This window comes from Nomascus leucogenys, chromosome 8, assembly GCF_006542625.1.
Source record: "Nomascus leucogenys isolate Asia chromosome 8, Asia_NLE_v1, whole genome shotgun sequence".
Classification (NCBI taxonomy): Eukaryota; Metazoa; Chordata; class Mammalia; order Primates; family Hylobatidae; genus Nomascus; species Nomascus leucogenys.
In genome coordinates this window covers 82,733,753-82,754,544 of record NC_044388.1, presented here as the reverse complement: position 1 = coordinate 82,754,544, position 20,792 = coordinate 82,733,753, and the positions used below count along the sequence as shown (strand labels likewise).

The following is a 20,792-nucleotide window of genomic DNA, read 5'->3' as shown; positions in this document are numbered from 1 at the left end:
GCCCCTAAGAAAACAGGAGCTTAAAAAGCACAGTCCTAAATAATAAAGAGCCACAGAGTGGTGGGGGGAAAGCTACTTGGAGTTGAGCCTACTGGGGAACCTTGGTTCCTTTCAGAACACAATACTGAGTGAGAAGTCCCACGGTCAGCTAAACAATTCTCACACAAAGGCGCAGAAAATATAAACAAACCACATAGACGGGAACAACAGCATGAAATGGTCAGAAAAAAATTCTCATAGGAGTCCAGGAGCATGCCACAGAGAGCAAGAGCTGCATGTGTTTGGAGGCCTAAATGAAGCACTTGGCAATGTGAGCAGAAGCCCCACAAAGCCAGCCCCCCTCCCCAGCCAGTCCCCTGTCTGCTCCTCCTTTATGGCTGGCTCATTTTAGTGCTCTGGAGAAAAGTGTCCCTCATGTTCATATCACAAATGTCAGCACAGCAGTGTTGCTGTTTATATTAGAAGGACACTGACCTCTTCTAAGCACCTCAGGGCTTAGCCTGCATCACTTAATATTACTAACAACCTTTGAAGGTGGGTATTATTATTTTTCAATTACACATGAGAAAATTGAGATTTGCAGAGGTGAAGCAACTTTCAAAAAGGGTGGCAGAGGGTGGATCCAAGCCCAGGAATGTGTCTGATTCCAGCACTCATACTGCTGGAATGATCTACCCTGTGCTGTCTCTGGGTTTGCCCCCAGGTCATCATCTGCACCAAAGGCATTCACATACCTGACCACCAGGGGAGTTTGTGCAAGGCACCCATGCTAGGGTCAGCAGGCACAGCCCATAGCCGACGAAAGCAAGCAGACAAACCTAAAGCCCAGGTCCTTCTGAGCATGGTTCGGAGGCATCTTTTGCCCTCACAGGGTAGTTGTCTCAGCCAGTGGCGCGTACAGCACTTGATTCGTCTTTCTCAAACCACCATCTGAAAGCCACGGATGGGATGAGATGAGAATGAGGGCACAGCGACCAGCTGGTTCATCACAAGGTCCTCAGCAGGATCCCTACGATCCCAAGGCTTGGTCCTGGTCTGAATCTTTATAGGAATTCTTACTTTCGGGGGACAGGATGTTTTGCTATTAATTTCTAATGTAGGTGCATTCTGGTCAGAGAATTTTGTTATTAACAGAGATGTGCTTTGTGGATAAATAGGCAGTGTTCTGCTAAATAATGTGTATTTCAATAACTGAGCAAGGGGTTAATGAATATTCAACAGATCTCTAATAGCGTTATTAAAATCTTCTAAATATTTCCTTAGGAATTTTCAGTCTTTTTGATTAATTTCTGAAAGTTTCCACCGTGTTCACGGATTTGTCAGTTTCTTTAATTCTGACACTTTTTGTTTCATGAGCTTTGAAATTCTGTTGTTAGATGCATATATAATTTCAGGATTACAATATCTTTCTGAACATGACATGTGAATAAAGTCTAACAAGGTTTTATCAGTAAGTAGATGGTTCTGTTTTATCATTACATAATGACCATCTTTATCCCTAATTTTTCAGCTTTATAATAATTTTTTCTGTATAAATGTTGCAATACTAGCTTTATTTAGTATTAGCCTGCAATATGTTTTCATATCCCTTTATTCACAATCTTATGCGCCATTATGTTGAATGTATATTTCATGAAAAGAGCACACAGTTTTATGTGTGTGTGTGTTTTAGAATTGATTCTAGAATCTAAGATTTTCTGATCTGAATTTGATGTGAGCTCCCGTCTTTTAACATACATTTGGCATAACGTCTGCCACCTTATTCTCTCTTTTCCACACCATGATTTTCTCTGGTCCTTTTTTTCTCATTTTATGTCTTTTGTTTCCTTCTCTCTTGCCCTCCTGTTGAGGAAGTTAGATATACTGTTTCTCTTCCTTTAGTGGTGATCCTTATATTGTTAACATTGGCTTAACTTAAAGCCTAAAGCTAATGCCTCCTTATCTCACAGAGTTTGGCTTTCTGCAGATTATGATATAATTTAAGGGAATTCAGAAACTCTTGTTGCTGGAAGAAAGTTAGAAGATTTTATTCACATATCTTGTCCAATAAGCCAAGGGAATCAGTTGCATGGCAAGCTTGACACAGTAACAGAAATTTTCAGTCAATTGGCCTATGATTTTTTTTTTTGAGACTGAGTCTTGCTCTGTTGCCCACGCTGGAGTGCAGTGACATGATCTAGGCTCACTGCAACCTCCGCCTCCCGGATTCAAGCAATTCTCCTGCCTCAGCCTCCCAAGTAGCTGGAATTACAGGCACGTCCCACCATGCCCGGCTAATTTTTGTATTTTTAGTAGAGACGGGGTTTCGCCATGTTAGCCAGGCTGGTCTCGAACTCCTGACCTCAGGTGATCTGTCTACGTTGGCATCCCAAAGGGCTGGGATTACAGGCATGAGCCACCGTGCCCAGCCTTGGCTTATGATTTTATAAGTCAAATATAAAATAATTTTCCCAGTTACATCTCAATACTGTCCAGTTCCATAACTATGTCAGTTCATACATATATAATTAAAAGGTAGAAGGCAAGATATTAGATTCCATCCTTGTCTTTATTCTTCAATCTTCCAATATTTACACCATAAGTAGTAAGTCCAGCATTTTGCTCATTTTATTTGAGAAATGCATGGGGCTTTCTAAAGCAATTAGAATTATTTGGAACAACAGCAACACAAAAGGACCATGGGAAAAGCCATTTGGTAAATGTTATTTCTCCTTCACTCTGGGGAAACTCAGATTTCATTCATATTTTTTTTCCACTTTAAGAAAACTTGGTTGGGATTGGAGAAGGATGGCAGATTCGTAGTTAATATAGTTTATTGTTAGTATCAGGACTTAGTTTGATAATAGGTACAGGTTGAGTATTCCAAATCCAAAAATCTGAAATCTGAAATGCTCCAAGATCCAAAAATATTTGAGTGCCAATTTGATGCTCAAAGGAAATGTTCATTGGAGCATTTTGGATTTCAGATTTTCTGATTTGGGATCCTTAGCTGGCATAATGCAAATATTTCAAAATGGAAAAATAAAATCTGAAACACTTCTGGCCCTAAGTATTTCAGATAAGGGATATTCATTCTGAACTAATCAACACAAAGTCCTCATCTCCCCAACCACTGAATAGAAAAATTGTGTATAGGCATATTGTTTGTATATATTTACACTCTTATAAAGGAAGTGACCATCCCTTTCATCAGATTCTTAAAAAGGTACATAATGTTAAGAAAGTTTAAAACACATTATCCACCACTGTTTTTCACATTACAAAAACCATCTGACACCTAGCAAGTGCCAGCCCTCATTTTCTGAGTCTCAAAGCTCAATTGCTCCTGGAGAAAATGTGTGACCCCATTTTTGGTATTTGTTTTCTCTTTTAAAAGCTTCCTTCCTACCGGCTACTTTAACTATGACTGTGGACAAGGGAGATAATGTGAACATATCTTTCAAAAAGGTATTGATTAAAGAAGAAGATGCAGTGATTTACAAAAATGGTGAGTATGTGTTTCATTGCTTTCCTCAGTATGATGTGAGATATCAGATAACATACAACATATTGGATCATTTTCCTATTGTGGTCTTGTGGGCAGATGTTTGAAGTAAAGCTGCTATGATGCAAGCTTTCAAATTCTGTGTATGATAGAAGCCCTCTTAGGTGACATATTTGGTTACTTAAGGATATTAAAGTGGAATTCATATATACGAATGTACATGGTGTGTGTACATACAATAAAACCCCATCATAATGTGAGATCCCAACTTCAGCCATATAAAATGTGAGTTTCTTTGATTGTGACATTTTTGATTGCAAGGTTTCGGAAATTACCACAGTAAACATGGGAAGCCAATTGTTAGCAGTTCTGGCCGTCCAACTGTGTAATCCAAATGTGTCTAGGTCCTAGCTATGGTTTGGTACCACCCAGTGTCAGTTGCCTGATCCAGCTGGAATATTGATGGGGATCATTCTGAAGTCTGTGAGTGGATAGGACTTCCAGATTGGAGTAGCGATCATAGATATCTCCTGGTTAATTGGTTAGTTGATAGGGTTACCTATCATTTTTCACCTAACTTTGCCTGCCAACTATGTTCACCTCTCCCTGTAGAATGTAAGAACTTAGACTACCCCCATCTTCATGTGTTTGGTGGTAGATCCCTATCTGTTCTATCACTATGACTTTCTTGACTATTGAGAGAGTACTGAATAGTTCAGCATTTTCATTCTTCCCCACATCCAATATGTGAGAGTACATTTTCTTGACCATGTCAGGGAAAGCTGATTAAGTGGAGAAACCAGACAAGGAAGCAGGTATGTTTCAGTGTGACCTATGGTTCTTCACTCTTCCCTCTTACTAGGTTCCTTCATCCATTCAGTGCCCCGGCATGAAGTACCTGATATTCTAGAAGTACACCTGCCTCATGCTCAGCCCCAGGACGCCGGAGTGTACTCGGCCAGGTATATAGGAGGAAACCTCTTCACTTCGGCCTTCACCAGGCTGATAGTCCGGAGTAAGTGATGGAGAGGCCACCACTTGTGATGGTGTAGTTGTTAGGTTGTTAGGATTTTTAGTTGAAAATAACAGAAACTAACCATGGCTTCTTAAGCAAAAACCAGGGATTGGTTGGAGGTTGTATTAGTCTGTTCTTATGCTGCAAAGCAAATGAATAAGAGATAGCAATCATTAGAGGAATGACAGAGAAACCCAGGTATTTAGACCTTTAGACTTAAATATTTAATGTTACAAATACTTGATATAGCTGGGGAAAATTCAGGGCAAATCATTTTATTTTCTCAGGGCAAATCATCTCTAATTTCACATGCTCTTTATTAAGACATACCTGAGACTGGGTAATTTATTAAGGGAAGAGGTTTAATTGACTCACAGTTCAATATGGCTAGGGAGACATCAGGAAACTTACAATCATGGCAAAAGAGGAAGCAGACACATCCTTCTTCTCGTGGCGGCAGGAGAGAGAAGAATGAGAGTGAAGGAGTGGGGGAAGCACCATATAAAACCATCAAATCTCAAGAGAACTCACTCACTATCATGTGAACAGCATGAGGGCAACTGCCTCCATGATTAAATTACCTCTTACCTCCTACTGCATTCCTCCCACAACAGGTGGGGATTATGGGAACTACAATTCAAGATGAGATTTGGGTAGGGACACAGCCAAACCATACCACAGGGGGACACTAAGGACTCTTAATAAATTGATGGGAAAGCTGAAAAGTGGCCAGGTACGGTGGCTCGTGCCTGTAATCTCAGCACTTTGAGAGGCCCTTTTAGCTCAAGAGTTTGAGACCAGCCTGGGCAACATGGCAAAACCCCGTCTCTACAAAAAATACAAAAATTAGCCAGGCATGGTGATGCATGCCTGTAGTTCTAGCTATTTGACAGGTTGAGGTGGGAGGATAGTTAAAGCTCAGGAGGTCGAGGCTGCAGTGGGCCAGGCTGGTTGAAAGAGCAAGACCTTGTCTCAAAAAAAAAAAAAAAAAACTATAAAGCAAGTTCCAGAAAAGATAAGCTTCAAGGAAGAGCTGAGGTTTAGTTGTGGTGGGTGTGGGGAGGTAGGGGAGCGGGCTTTCTCTCTAAGATGCTGCTTTTACCATGTCTCAGCTTCAGCAATGTTTCTTTCAGTTCCAAATTGCGAATTTCCAGGATAAATAATCAGATTGGCCTAACATACATTAGATGTCCATCAGCCTAGATCAGTGAGCTATAGACAACGGTGGAGCCACATACTACAAGTTACAGGCACTAGAAGCTCACATTTGTACAGCATAATCATCCATATAAAAAGGGGGATCACAATGAGTAAAGCAGTGTCACTGAAAGGTGTCTGCTCTAGAGGGATGAGTTGGACCTCTTGGGTTAGACTAACATCGACTTAAACATTGCCTCCTGTAAATCCCACATTTCCCAGGTCATTTAACTCATGTGTGATTTTTATTTTCAGTTTTGAAACATCTAAGAGTTAGAACTAGTAAAAACTTTTTCTCTCCATTATAACTATTGAAGTGGGGCATGAATATCACCATTACATTTTCCTATAATTTTTACAGGAACTTCATAAATAGAAAAAAAATGATTTGCCCTGAATTTTCCCCAGCTATATCAGGTTTTCGTAATATTAAATATCGAAGTTTTCAGGTCTAAATGCCTGGTCTTCTCTGTCATTCCTCTAATGATTGCCATCTCCAATTCATTTGCTTTGCATTATGTTCCCTCATTCATTTACCAAAATGTGTTGGTCATAACTCTGTGCCAAGAATTGTGTTGGTGTTGAGAATACAGGATCATAAGATAAATCCCTGTCCTTTGGGTCATTCCCAGTCAGAGTAGGGACATGTATAATTAGCTAAATAAATATTGAAGATGACAATAGAAGTATGAGAAGTGTGGTTCATCTAGTTTATGCTCCATGCTTAGCCACCTCTATGGACATAAAATATAGCAAGGTGTTTTATAGGCAGGACTATTTGGGCTTGAGTCGAGAGGAATCTTTCCACGTACCCAGGACCTGTTTCCTGCTGGATAACTACTGTGCTTGACTTCTATTAAATGTCAGAGCAGCCTTTTTGTAATATGAATCTTAAAAAATATAATTATGATGATAGCAAAATTGCAATATTCAGCTTCTAGTAGCTTGCCTCACAGCTACCTTTACGTGAAGTTTCTGTGGACTTGGAAGAAGCAAGTGACATCCCCTTTTATTCCACTACTCAGGAGAGTCTGAAGGTCAAGGAAGCAATTTGCCTTTATTTCATTTAGCTAGTTTCTCTAGAGTCTGATATAACACCATGTACTAGGTGTACTCAGAGGGTAAATGGGGTACATCTTCCAGGAAGGTCAGACATACCTATACATGTTGATATATAGTTGTTTGAGATAGGAAAACCAAAGTGTTTTTCCTAATCTCTGCTCTCAATGAACACAACACTTCTGACACCAATGTGCACAGATTACTAGGCCACTTCTAGAACTTCTCATTCAGTAGGTCGTGGTTGGGTGATTGGGTGGGGTCTGGGGTTTGCATTTCTAACAGATTCCCAGATGATGGGGATGCTACTGGTCAGAAACCACACTTTGAAAACCACAGCTCCAGCCTATAACCATACCTGCAGCTCCCTGGACATGCCGTGCTGTCTTCCCATGCCTTGTCTTTGCCTGGAAGACACTCTCCAGCCTTATCTTCTTTGCTACTTAGTTGGTCCTGCAGATTCAGCTTGCTTACCATATCCTCTGGGAAGCCTTCCTTTTTGCCCTCTTCTATCCACCAGACAGAGTTAGGTACCCCTTGTCTTTGTTTCTGTCACGGTTTCCTGTTTACATGTCTGTCTCCCATATTAGACAATTAGCTTTTAGAGAGCAGAGCCTGTATTTTATCTTCATTCACCATTGTGCACTGAATGACCAACACACACAGTAGGTGCTCAACAAAGATTTGTTGAGCGAATGTGCTCTACTCACCACAGCCTTATTTTCCTTAACAAAAGGATGTGAAGCTCAGAAGTGGGGACCTGAATGCAACCATCTCTGTACTGCTTGTATGAACAATGGTGTCTGCCATGAAGATACTGGAGAATGCATTTGCCCTCCTGGGTTTATGGGAAGGACATGTGAGAAGGGTAAGTCAAGAGACTTGATAAGTAAGCTGTGGATTTAAAAAGTAAGCTGTGGATTTAAAAAACCCAAATGTTCATGGGTTCCCTGACCAGGATGTGGGAAAGCCTAGCTATTGTGCCCTCCATAGAGACATGATCCGTGGATATGGTCTTACTAGGTTAATCAACACAAAGTAGTTTTCACACACTTATCATCACTTCAATTTGGGTGAGAAAAATGCAGAGAATAATGAGCTATGTGGCTGTATATTTGGCCAGTCCCCTTAGACCACAATAACTATCTAATCTACTGTCCAAGCAAGGACCCTTTTGAGAATAAAAGGGAGGGACAGGGGAATGTCTTCAGTAATAACCTTGAGACCATGCAGATATAGACCAAGACTATCCCAGAAAAACTGGCTGCCCTATTTTGAGCCCAAGCCCTGCTGCAATAGCAGACAAGAATGGCTGCTGATGGAGCCATGATGTTGACGATGTTTATCAGTCCTAGTCATTTACTGAAAAGGAAAAAACTAAGTGGGAAGACAGAACAAATGCATCCACCATTTTTCTTATGCCCTCTAACCTCCCTCTATTTAAACATGAAATATAGTATTCTTAAATTTTAATTTCAATAATGCATTCTTTTTTTTTTACAATTAGTGCATTTGCCTTTATTTGAAAGGCTTTCATCTGGGTGAGTCTGATTCTGACATCCTGCATAACAAACCACTGCAAACCTAGAAACATAAAACAGCAGCAATCATTTCTCATCTCTTCCAGTTCTAGGAGTTGACTGGGCAGAGCTAAGTAATTCTTACTCCATAGATGTCCCTGAAGTTACAACCAGATGATGTCCCGAACTGTTGTCATTGCAAGACCTTCCTTCCTCACATTACCTCAGTGGTTAACCTGTCTCTCAGTTAGGATCTCAGCAGGGCCTATCAGCCAGAGCCATGTATACAAGGCCTCCACATGTAGCCTGAACTTCCTCACAGCATGAGGTTTGGGTTCCAACAGCAAGTGTCCCAAGAAAAAGAGCTAGAAGGAAGCTATTTCTCCTTTTATTGTCTAGCCTTAGAACTCACATAGCAACGCATCTACACGGGATAGTGATAGGCACATGGATTCAATAGGTTTTTAAGAAGAAACGACACAGGCACTACCTCCTGCTAGGAAACGAAAAAGTCACATTGTAAGAAAAGGATATGAGTTGGAAGATATTTTCTGGGTAATTGCTAGAAAGTACACTATGTCCAGAGGATATCCAAAAGGTAAAAGAAGATAAAAAATAATTTTGAAAGGCAAACATTTCTGAAATAGACTGAAAGATGAGTTGCATATTTTCTTTGAATCAAACTCACATCTTGTAACTTTCTCATTCTTTCTGAGTTATTTGAGACTAACATTAATTTTTAACCTAAGCAATGAAGATCTTAAAAAAGGTGTACAATGTTGCATTAGCCCAAATTGTTATCCAAAAACTATGTTTCCAGTACCCTTCACTGAATTCTAGCCCTCCTCCTTCTACTCTAAATCCCCACCATTGTCTCCTGTTACCTTTACTTTCAGTCTTCTCTCTCTGCAGTCCATTTTTGACAAGGGCTGACTTTGCCTATATATCCCAAAACACAGAAAATTCAAGTCAGAAAATGGTTTACTTTAAATACCAAGATAATGAAAGCTAAATTATTTAGATTACTGTATAGCCAAAAGATTGAATAGAGGTGAATGTTTTACTTTCCTTTAAGAGATATTAAACAAAACAAGTTAAACTTGACTCACTAGCTTTTTCAATAAGCTTGTAACAACTTTTATCTTCACACCTTAGAGTCTGAAGATCCATTCTAGTTTTCCCATGCATCCAAACCATTAGGTTTAATGACACATCCAAAGCCAGGACCTAAGGAAGATACCTAGACAGATTACATGAATTACCATGTCACTGTGCTTTAAAGAAGAGAGAGATATTCCTGAAGGTGGTATAATTCACCTTGCTCAGGCAAGATCACAGAAACACCAATAATGTATTAGAATCGGAACTCATTTTGAATTGCTTTAGGGCAAACTTTGATTCTGACGACTAATTATAAGCCTTGCGAGAATTTATGTAGCTATCAATTTAGCTGTACAAAATAGCAACTTAAAATTTATTAGAATTGATCTGTTTCTCAGTAATTGGTGTTACTTGAACTGTACTCGAAATTTAACAGAGTTTAATTTTTGAAGAGTAGCCACCTAAAATTGTGATCCTTCAAAAGTATTTTGGGACGACCTCTTATTCCAAATTTAGCATTCAAAGTCAAGTTCAAAACTCAGAGTGACAGGTGGCTGGGTGGAAGTCACAATTGATGGGGTGGTGAGGATGGTGACAAAACTCTGGGGAAATGGCTTGGGACATCACATTGAAACAACTGACTTAATGCCTGGAGTCAGAGAAGACCCTAGAACAGAGAGAGCAGGTTAGAAGCATGGCTGAGTGAGAAAATGTTGGCTGGAAATGCCCCGTCTGTAAACCCTTAGTAATTCTCCCCTAATCTTTGAGGATATATGAAAATAATTTGAAATTTTTTGTCTTAAAGCCAATTGTTCTGCTTCCTAAATGCTGTCTAACGTGATGCAAATTGGTAACTCGTGATAAATTTTCCAATGTATCATTCTCACTCAATATCTTGGACGGAAAATATTTGGAAATTAAGTCATCATGCATTTTTCTCTACTTATGTCATAACAAGGGGAAGATTATCATCTAAAGTCATCTAAATGTAAATACCTGGTCAACAGTCTTTCCAGTTTACCAGCATTAATTTAAATAAATGTCTGTAAAACTTGAAAAAAAAAAGCCATCGTTGCTGGATCTAGAATTTTAGATCTGGACACAGATGGGAATGGAAGCTAAATGGCCTCTGTTAGGTCAGATGGTAACTGTGTGTAAATGAGAAAAACGTGCCTTTTCCTAAAGGTTCTTTAATGGCAGCCACTGGAAGGTTATAATAAATATACAGATCCGTGATGTTTACGGTGTGAATGTTGTCCTCTAGGTTTGTGCACTGCACAAACCTGCATGATTGTGAGTGATGTCCCTGATGTCTGCTCTGTGGGGCAGTTTCATTATCAGTAAAATGGGCCATAACGGTGTGTTCATCCTACCATGCCACAGCTGAGATTTGACTGTTTCCCATATTCACTAGACTAGGAGAAATGAATCCAAAGAATTATGTATTTCAAAGGGTTGCATATTTGACTCTGAATCATCTTTTCTTTTCCTCCCAAAGCTTGTGAACTGCACACATTTGGCAGAACTTGTAAAGAAAGGTGCAGTGGACAAGAGGGATGCAAGTCTTATGTGTTCTGTCTCCCTGACCCCTATGGGTGTTCCTGTGCCACAGGCTGGAAGGGTCTGCAGTGCAATGAAGGTATGCACCAATTACACCCTTGGACAGAAAATGTTCTAGCAGGTATATAAAGGAGATCCAGTTTGCTGGAAATCACAACATAGGATATACCTGGACTGCTTAGCTACCCACTACTGGACGACAGGATTTTGAATCATGGATGATTACATCCAATGTTAATTATACTTTCACAATAAGAATCTAGACTGCATAGAAAGTACTTGTCATAACTATCATCTGGGGATCTTTACTAAAGCACGGATTCTGATTTGGTAGGCATGGACTGGGGCCCGAGGTTCTGCATTTCTAACAGGCTCCCAAGTAGTTCCGATGTTCCTGGTTTTCAGACCACGCTTTGAGTAGGAAGACCATAGAAGACTTGTTTTTTTTTTTTTCAGTGAATCATAAAATCACAGCTTTAGCCGGGCATGGTAGCACATGCCTGTTGTCCCAGTTATTCAGGAGGCTGAGGCAGGACGATCCCTTGAGCCCAGGAGTTTGAAGCTGCAGTGAGCTATGATTGCACCACTGCACTCCAGCCTGGGCAACAGAGTGAAACTTCGTTTAAAAAAAAAAAAATCAGAGCTTTTTTGTTAGATCCAGACAGGATTTGGGGCTCAAAAATTGAAGAAGTTAAAATCTTACCTGCCGTGGACCTTATGCAAGCAGTACTAACATCACCTACTCAGAGTCCCTCTGCCCTTTCTAAAATAAGCTTTCCCGTTTGACCAGGTTCTGTGGAGTGCATCTGACATCCACTTTTCAGTATGCGTTTCACATCTACTGTCGCACAGTAGCTCAACATGAACCTGCAGACAAACGTGACAGAACCACCCTAATGTATATTAATACTGTGAATTAGCCAGAGCTCAAAGGCTTTTCAGTGTTTACCTCACAAAGTCAGCTTTTCCCATATCTGGCACAAAAGGTGGCTACGATGGGGTCCCAGCAACTTGATAACAATGCTCCAGAGCAGAGTAGTTCAGTAGAAATAGAAGCCATCCACATACAGAATTTAAAATGTTCTAGTGTCCACATTAAAAAAGTGAGGAGAAATAGGTGAAATAATTTTGATCTATTAACCCAATATTTTAAAAATATTATCAGTTCAACATGTAATCAATAGCAAAAAGTATTAATGAGATATTTTACACTCCCTTGTTCATAGTAAGTCTTTGAAATTTCAATTTGGACTAGCTATATTTTAAGGGTTCCATAGCCACACATGGCTAACTGTACTGGACAGCATAGCTCCAGGGGCTTGGAGGAGGAGGACAAAGAGGAGAGTTACACAAAAGTTACCTTCAGCAACCTGCAATACCTCATTCAGTTCCCTCTAAATGCTATGTCTGCCCCCCTGGAACATGCAGTGAGCCACAGCAGTGGAGGAATCCCATCTGGCCTCTGAAGTGTGCATCTTAAGGTAAAAGGTGACTCCAGGAAGGGGGCAGATCCCTCTTTTTAAAAAAAAAAAATAAAATATTACACAAACTATGAGCACTTTGCTAGGACCCAGGAGGGGTGCATGCAGGCAGTCTCTAGAACATAAACTTCATCAGCTTCATAGTGAATGTGTCTCTGGGCCCAGGTTTATAAGAGTACATTTCATGAACTCAGCCCATTCCTGGCTCAAGAAATCACCAAGATTTTATGAATAGAACTGTTCTAATATTCTTCCAGACTCCTTTCAACAATTACTATCCTGTTCAATCCATCCAAAAAGCAGTAGGAAAGCAAGGAGACATTTCTAACAGTAACTACTTAAGGACATGGTCTCCTTTAATAGTCCAGGATTTAGAATAGTCAATAACAGATTGTACATTGGCAAGTTTTATGTCTCAGGGCTGGTTTCTGTCTGAGGAAATAAGCAATAATAGAAATTTTTGAAGCAAATAGTGGGGACAATAAAGAGAACAGGGGAATTCCACTGTGCAAATACGTGATCATTCAAAGTCATTCAGAACCTTTTGCCAGGAAGAAAGTTCCAGTGTATTCTAGAAACTAAAAAAATCAAGGCTTCATGATATTTTAAGGTCTTCTGCCATCCCAACAGAAACTTGATTTCAGTAGTCAGATTTCCTTTATGCTTATTAATTAATTCTCAACCTTTCTACCATCTGCTTTGAGTAAGAGGTTGTGATTAAGTTTTTTTCCAGCTTTATCAAAGTCTAATTGCTAAATAAAAAGTGTATGTAGTTAAGGTGCAAAATGTGATATTTTGATATATGTATACATTGTGAAGTGATTACTGCTGTTAAGCTAATTAACATATCCATCACCTCACACAGTTATCTGTGGGTGTGGTGAGAGCATTTAAAATCGCTCACCAAATTTCAAGTATACAATACAGTAATACTAAGTTTAGCCACCTCACTTTATATTAGAACTCCAGAACTTACTTATCCTACTGTGTAAGTAAAAGTTTTTGCCCTTTGACCAACATCTCCCCATTTCCTCCACCCTGTAGTCCCTGGGAACCACTATGCTACTCTGCTTCTATAAGTTTGATTTTTTTTATATTCCACTTATAGAAGAGCTCTTACAGTATTGGTCTTTATATGCCTGGCTTATTTCACTTAGCACAGTGCCCTCCAGGTTCATCCATGTCGTTGCAAATGACAGGATTTCCTTCTTTTCAAAGGCTGAATAATATGCCATTATATATGTGTACACACCACATTTTATTTATCTATTCATCCATGGATGGACGCTTGGTCAAGTCCATATTTTGGCTACTGTAAGCAATGCTGCAATGAACATGAGAATACAGATGTCTCTTTGAGATAGTGATTTTATTTCTCTTGGATATATACCAGAAATGGGATTGCTGGATCATATGGCAGTTATATTTTGAGTGTTTTGAAGAACTTCCATATTGTTTTCCATAATGACTGTACCAATTTACATTCCCACCAACAGCATACAAGGGTTCCCTATTATCTACATCCTTGCCATTCTAGCAGGTGTGATGTGATATCTCATTGTGGTTTTGATTTTCATTTCCCTGATGATCAGTGAGATTGAGGATTTTTCATAGACCTTTTGTCCATTTGTATGTTGTCTTTTAAGAGATGTTGGCTGGGCACGGTGGCTCACGCCTGTAATCCCAGCACTTTGGGAGGCCAAGGTGGGTGGATTACCTGAGGTTGGGAGTTTGAGACCAGCCTGACCAACAATGAGAAACCCCGTCTCTACTAAAAATACAAAATTAGCCGGGCGTGGTGGTGCATGCCTTTAATCCCAGCTACTCGGGAGGCTGAGGCAGGAGAACCGTTTGAACCTGGGAGGTGGAGGTTGCGGTGAGCTGAGGTCACGCCATTGCATTCCAGCCTGGGCAACAAGAGTGAAACTCCATCTCAAAAAAGGAAAAAAAAAAAAAAAAAAAAAAAAAAGGAGATGTCTATTCAGGTCCTTTGTCCATTTTTAAATCAGGTTGTTTTCTTGCTATTAAGTTGTTTGAGTTCCTTATATATTCTGGATATTAACCTCTTATCAGGTGTATACTTTGGAAATACATTCTCTTGTTCCATACATTGTTTCTTCACTCTGTTGATTGTTTCCTTTGCTGTGCAGAAGCTTGTTAGTTTGATGCAATCACATTTGTCTATTTGTGCTTTTGTTGTCTGTGCTTTTGAGGTCATATCCAAAAAAATCATTGCCCAGATCAATATCAAGAAGCTTTTCCCCTCTGTTTTCTTCTAGTAGTTTTACAATTTCAGGTCTTATGTTGTGTCTTTAGTGAATTTTGAGTTTTGAATATAATGAGATGAGGTTCTAATTTTATTCTTCTGCTTGTGGTAATCTAGTTTTCCCAGGACCATTTATTGAAGAGATTATCCTTTCTCTGTTGTGTGTTCTTCATACTTTTGTTGAATCTGTTAACTGTAAATGTGTAAATTTATTTCTGGGCTGTCAATTCTGTTCCGTTGGTCTATATGCCTGTTTTTATGCCAGTACCGTACTGTTTTTATTACTATAGCTTTGTAATATATTTTGAAATCAGGTAATGTGATATCTCTAGCTTTGTTCTTCTTGCTCAATATTGCTTTGGCTATTCTAGGCCTTCTGTGGTTCAATATAAATTTTAGAATTGTTTTTTCTATTTCTGTGAAAAATACCATGGCAATTTTGATAGTGATTGTAGTGAATTTGTAGGTAACTTAGTTGTGATTGATACTAAAAATAAAGAGTGCATTTTAGCTGGGTGAATAAAATACAAAATCAAAACAAATCATCAGAGCCCCAAAAGACAAGCTTTTGCGTTAATTTTTGGTTAGAAGCCTTCTAGTAATGTTACAGTTGATCAAAATAAGGACACCCAGTTAACAGAATCCATTTGCCATGTACCAAATTCTAAGAATTGTCCTGGAAGGTTTAGTCAGCTCCAAGGGAAAATAATGCTTCTACCCTGTCCTCCCAGGAGCTTATTACAAGTACCAAAACATAATTTGAATGGCTTAAATATTCTACTACAAAGAAACAGTCTTAAAAAGCTAACATTTTAAATTATCTTGATTTTTAGTTTTTAGCAGTTTAACCATGATGTGCCTATGCATAATTTACTTTATATTTATTCTGCTAAGGGCTTAACAAATTTTTGAATGTGTAAAATTCAACAAATTGGGATAATTTAAACCATTATTTCTTCAAACATTTTGTCTAACCCTTTCTCTCTGATCTTTCTTGGACCTCCAATTACATGTGTGTTAGATGTTTTGTCTCATGAGTCCCTAAGGATTAATAATCATTTTTTTCCAAACTTTTCCCTACTTTTCTTCTTCAGATGGGCTATCTATTGATGTTGCTTCAAGTTTATTGACTCTTTCTTTTGTCATCTCCATTCTGTTGCTAAGTCCATACAGTGATTATTTGATTTCAAATATTGTGTTTTTCAGTTTTAGAATTCCTTTTGCTTTTCAAAAATAGCTTCTATTTCCCTGCTGAAGTTTCTCATTGTTTCATTTGTTATGAACATATCTTCTTTTACCTCACTGAGCATAGTTATTATAGTTGTTTTAAAATTCTTGTCTATTCCAACATCTGAGTCCTCACAGTTGGTCTCTGTTTATTTTCTTTTCCCTTAAAAAACGGGCCTTAATTCTCCATTTCTTCTTGGGATTGTATCTTGAACACTGAAAATGTTACATTGTGGAGACTCTGGAATATGATATATTCCTTTCAGGAATGTTGATTTTGTTTTGTTTTAGCAGGCAATTAACTTGGTAGGATTCAAACCTCAAACTCTCACTGTTAGGAATCAGGTCAAACTCAGTTTAGTTCTTTTATCTTTAGCTGGGCTGCTTTGAGTCTGTACTGAGCATGCATGGATCAAGGATCAGCCAAAGATCTGGGATTTTCTCTGACTCTTTCTGGGTTTTCCCTCTCTTTACAGTGGCTGTGGTTTTCCTGACTCTGTCTCTGATTCATCAGGCCAGTAGACTGCAGGATTTCTTTGGAGTTTTAGCTTCCATACGTGGTGTCCACTGTACCTAACAGTTGGGCTGAAAGCTGAAAATTGGGAAACACATCATTCCCATCTTCCAAATTTCAATTACCCTCCAGAATCTTCCAGGCCTTTTTTCTTCCTAACCCACTCTTAAGTGCTTTCAGGAAGTTATTTTCTAAATGTAGTTGTATCTACAAGAAAGTTGGCAAGATAGGAGCTCATTCAACTTTTTTTGGAGGCATAACTCCCCAGCTTTTTAAGTTCCTGGTAATTCAGATAAATTACCCCCCACCGTACACAAATCAGCAAAGAAGTTGATGGCTTAGAGAGAAAAATAAAACTAAGCACCTGCAGCCTTAGTTTCCTCTCTTCCCCTGGATTAATACTGGTTTTTTGATGTCTTTGTTTACAGCATGCCACCCTGGTTTTTATGGGCCAGATTGTAAGCTTAGGTGCAGCTGCAACAATGGGGAGATGTGTGATCGCTTCCAAGGATGTCTCTGCTCTCCAGGATGGCAGGGGCTCCAGTGTGAGAGAGAAGGTAAAGCAAGGTAACACTGTAGTCAGGGCCATGTTCAGTATGTCTGAACTGAGCTGTGGTAGTGTGTAATTCTTGTGCCGGCATCCTAAGATCCTCAAGCCTCTTTTGTTTCCATCCAGAAGTTGGGAATAATTTATCCTAAATCCTAAAGCACAGCATTTTAATTCTGCTCTACTAATCCTAATAGTAGGCTTTATTTTTCTTTGCACTAGGCATAAACCATGTGCTCTTTGTAGCAGCTTAAGTGATGACTGGCCAGCTGAGAGCTCTCCTACCTTTTCTGCTCCCTTCTCTAGGACCAGCCTTTTCCCTGGACATGCGTAACAGAGAAAGAGCAATTTGGGATGGATTTAGACAGGGGATATTTTTAAAGCAATAGAAAGAATAAAACAAATAGAAAAGATTATGCTCAAAATGAAATTTTATGTAATTTTAGTTAGGAAATTACTCTCCAGCAGGAGTCAGCAAACTTTAACCCACAGACTACATCCAGCCCACTATCTTTTTTAAAACAGCTTTATAGAGATACATTTTTTATATTATAATGTTCAACTTTTTAAAATGTAAATTCAATGGTTTTTAGTATATTTACAGAGCTGTGCAATCATTGCCATAATCTAATTTTACAACATATTCATTATACCAAAAGAAAACTTGTACCCATTAGCAGAAACTTCCATTCTCCTATTATCCTAGTTTCTGACAACCATTAATTTGCAGTTGACCTTAAACAACATGGGGGCTGGGGGTACTGACCCTCCTCACAGTAGAAAATCTACATATAACTTTTGACTCCCCAAAGACTTAACTACTAATAGCCTTCTGTTGACGAGAAGCCTTACCAATAACATAGTCAATTAACACATAGACTAGTATCTATATATATTTTATGCCTTCATGACATATCTTTTTCTTAATTTTTTGGTATTTCTAGGCTACACAGTTTGTCTGTGAGTTTTTTCAAATTATCCTAAATCTCCAAAAAATTTTCCAATATATTTATTGAAAAAAATCCACGTCAGTGGACCCATGCAGTTCAAGCCTTTATTGTTCAAGGGTCAACCATACCTTCTGTCTCTGTAGATTGTCTGTTCTTGACATTTTATATGCTGTAAACAAGATCGTATAATGTGTCGTCATTTGTGACTAGCTTCATTTGCCACACCTTTTTTGAGGTTTATCTATGTGGTGGCACGTATCAGTACTTCATTCTTTTTTATTTCTCACCATCTGTTATTATAAAGAAAAAAAGTTTGGATCACAGCCACCTCCATTCACTTATAGTATGTCATCTGTGGCTGCTTTTGTACTACAAGGGCAGAAAACATGGCTTGCAAAGCTGACTATATTTGCTCTCTTTGCAGAAAATGTTTGCTATCCACTGCCCTAGAATATACTTTTTAAAATTAAAAGAAGCAGACATATGTATTTTCAAACTTAAATAATAAATATGTGTTGCTTTTTCAATCATATAAATATAAATGCCATTGAAATAAATACATATCCAGTGAAATCTACACTCATAATAATACAGCTATGGCCTTTTTTTCTGTAACTTTTGGAAATCAGAACAAATATTGGGAGTGGGGGTGGGATGCCAGTAAGTGTTTTCTCAAAGTCCTTAAACTTTATATTTTTTATTCTTTTGCCAAGCCTGGACTTTACTATGGGGCAGGAATCAGGGAGTGGTTAGAAAGGGAAGGAAATGCCACGGGGCTACTAGGGGATTGTATTGAACGCGAGCAGCTAACAAGTTTAAGGATTTGAATTTTGTGCTTTGTTCCTTCCTGTCTGTTCCCTACTGCTGATGCTGCAAAAGGAACGCATTCTGATGGGAGAATCTAAGACAGGTTAACCAGGGTGCAACTAGGGCTTTCAGAGAGTAGCTCCCTTCCCAGATTCCACTTTAGCCCAGCACATCCACCTTCACCCCCACCCAACTTCAGAAAATACAAGGGGACGATGAAGGAAAGAAATGCTTTAAAAGTGTCAAAACATGTTTTCCAATTCCTATTCAAATAGCTACTTAGGCTGAAAAATTTGGCACGTTTTCCATAATCTTTCCAAGTTTACAGATGTATCAAGGAATAACCTTGTAAGTATTAGACCTCTTTCCCTTCTCCTCCGCACCTTTACCCATTTCATTCTAGGTTTGAGAAGTAGGACATCAGTACAAAATATCATTATTGACCCCGCCTCTTCCCACCACCGATAAGAAACAGTCTGTAGTTACTGCTGCTCTGAGGGCACCTCTATCGCCTACATTGTTCACTGAGTGTTGGACAATTTTCAAACATGTCTCACATTCAATTACAAATAGTCCACAGTTCCCTGAGTCCCTGTGGTTCAGAATAAAATTGGTATATTTCAGGGTTATTCATTCTCTACTATGTAGATATTAGGCAAGAAAACCTGACACCATTACCTTTATTGACACCACAGACATTTTTCCTTCTTTCAATATTGGCAGCAACATTTTTGATTTGGCTGTTGAGTAGATATTGGTTTGGGGAAGTTATATTCCACTTCTTTGATGTACTTCTTTGGTGAGCAACTTTCTTCACCTTTTCCTCTTAGTTATTTGCTATTTGCAGACTTCCCAGTGCATGAGACATCTCTCACATATCTCAACTGAGGACAATGCTGTTGAACAGCAATACCATGGGGTTATTTGATGAGTGAAGGAAGAACTAGTTTTTTTTTTTGTTGTATTTTTGTAATCATTCATGTAAAAAGAGGGGGATTGAACAGCAAAGTCTAGGGAAGATATGGCCATGATAATCACTTTAATATTGAGACTGTTCCTTTCTGGTCCATGAAAGGAGCACAGCCTCATGGCGAAGAGTGTGGACTCTGGATTTATAAAGATCTGAGTCTGAATCTGGGCTGTGAGCGTCTGTCTCCTCATCCATAAAATGGGAGACCACAATATCATCCACATCACAGGTGTCTTATGTGATGACAAAACAATAAAATATTTGCAAAGTTCTTGCCCGATGCATGACTTACTAAAGTAACTATTACTATTACTACTGCTGCTGGCTCTGTTAAATATTAGATTTCACAGTGCTGTTTTCTTCCTTCAGGCATACCAAGGATGACCCCAAAGATAGTGGATTTGCCAGATCATATAGAAGTAAACAGTGGTAAATTTAATCCCATTTGCAAAGCTTCTGGCTGGCCGCTACCTACTAATGAAGAAATGACCCTGGTGAAGCCGGATGGGACAGTGCTCCATGTAAGAGCCATTCTTAATCTGCCCTTCTTAAACCATGAGATGCTTCAGTGTAGTAATCACCCCACTAAATGATAGATACGAATTATTCAGTGCTTTTATCCTCCTAGGCTAGTGTGTTGTTGGCTTTGATAAAATGCCCTGTTCCCGGAGAGGCAGAACTGACTCACTGCAGCCTCACTGATTTCCTCTGTTGGCCAGTACTGCAGTGCAAGGTTGGGAATGTGCCCCCCGTGGAATTGACAGAGCTGAGTGCCAAGGATGGCACACATCCTGCAGGACTGTCCAGCTGGTATGGGGAGAAGTATGTGTCAATCTGTGCAAAGCTTTGCTCTCACAGTGTCCCCATATCTCTAACCACTCATATCAGGAGAGTAAGGTGGTGTTGCAACCCATGAATCAGCAGATTTATGTGCTACCAGATGCAACCAGGACATGGAGTTTTGATGACCGGTCCACTCCTATTACGCTCTTTGGAGCAGCAGTTAGGGGAGCATAGAAGAGGAGAGTTCCCCAGTTCTGAAACTACAATCCACGGGATCCCTTAGGTCTGCATGCATTCCTCGGGTTTCTCCC

The 20,792-nt window shown here is 39.2% G+C and overlaps 1 protein-coding gene across 5 annotated transcripts in view; it reads left to right on the top strand.

Annotated features, from left to right (window-relative positions):
- Positions 1 to 20,792, top strand: part of TEK (TEK receptor tyrosine kinase) — a 124,164-nt gene that overhangs the window by 57,392 nt on the left and 45,980 nt on the right. For 3 of the 5 annotated variants that reach the window (XM_003263989.3, XM_030817597.1, XM_030817595.1), the window contains exons 3-8: positions 3,377 to 3,487; positions 4,347 to 4,499; positions 7,492 to 7,623; positions 10,875 to 11,015; positions 16,853 to 16,981; positions 20,068 to 20,219. In XM_003263989.3, coding sequence (XP_003264037.1) covers positions 3,377 to 3,487; positions 4,347 to 4,499; positions 7,492 to 7,623; positions 10,875 to 11,015; positions 16,853 to 16,981; positions 20,068 to 20,219 — 818 coding nt within the window. The remainder of the gene's footprint in view (positions 1 to 3,376; positions 3,488 to 4,346; positions 4,500 to 7,491; positions 7,624 to 10,874; positions 11,016 to 16,852; positions 16,982 to 20,067; positions 20,220 to 20,792) is intronic. The other 2 variants (XM_003263990.3, XM_030817596.1) reach the window with 1 other exon arrangement.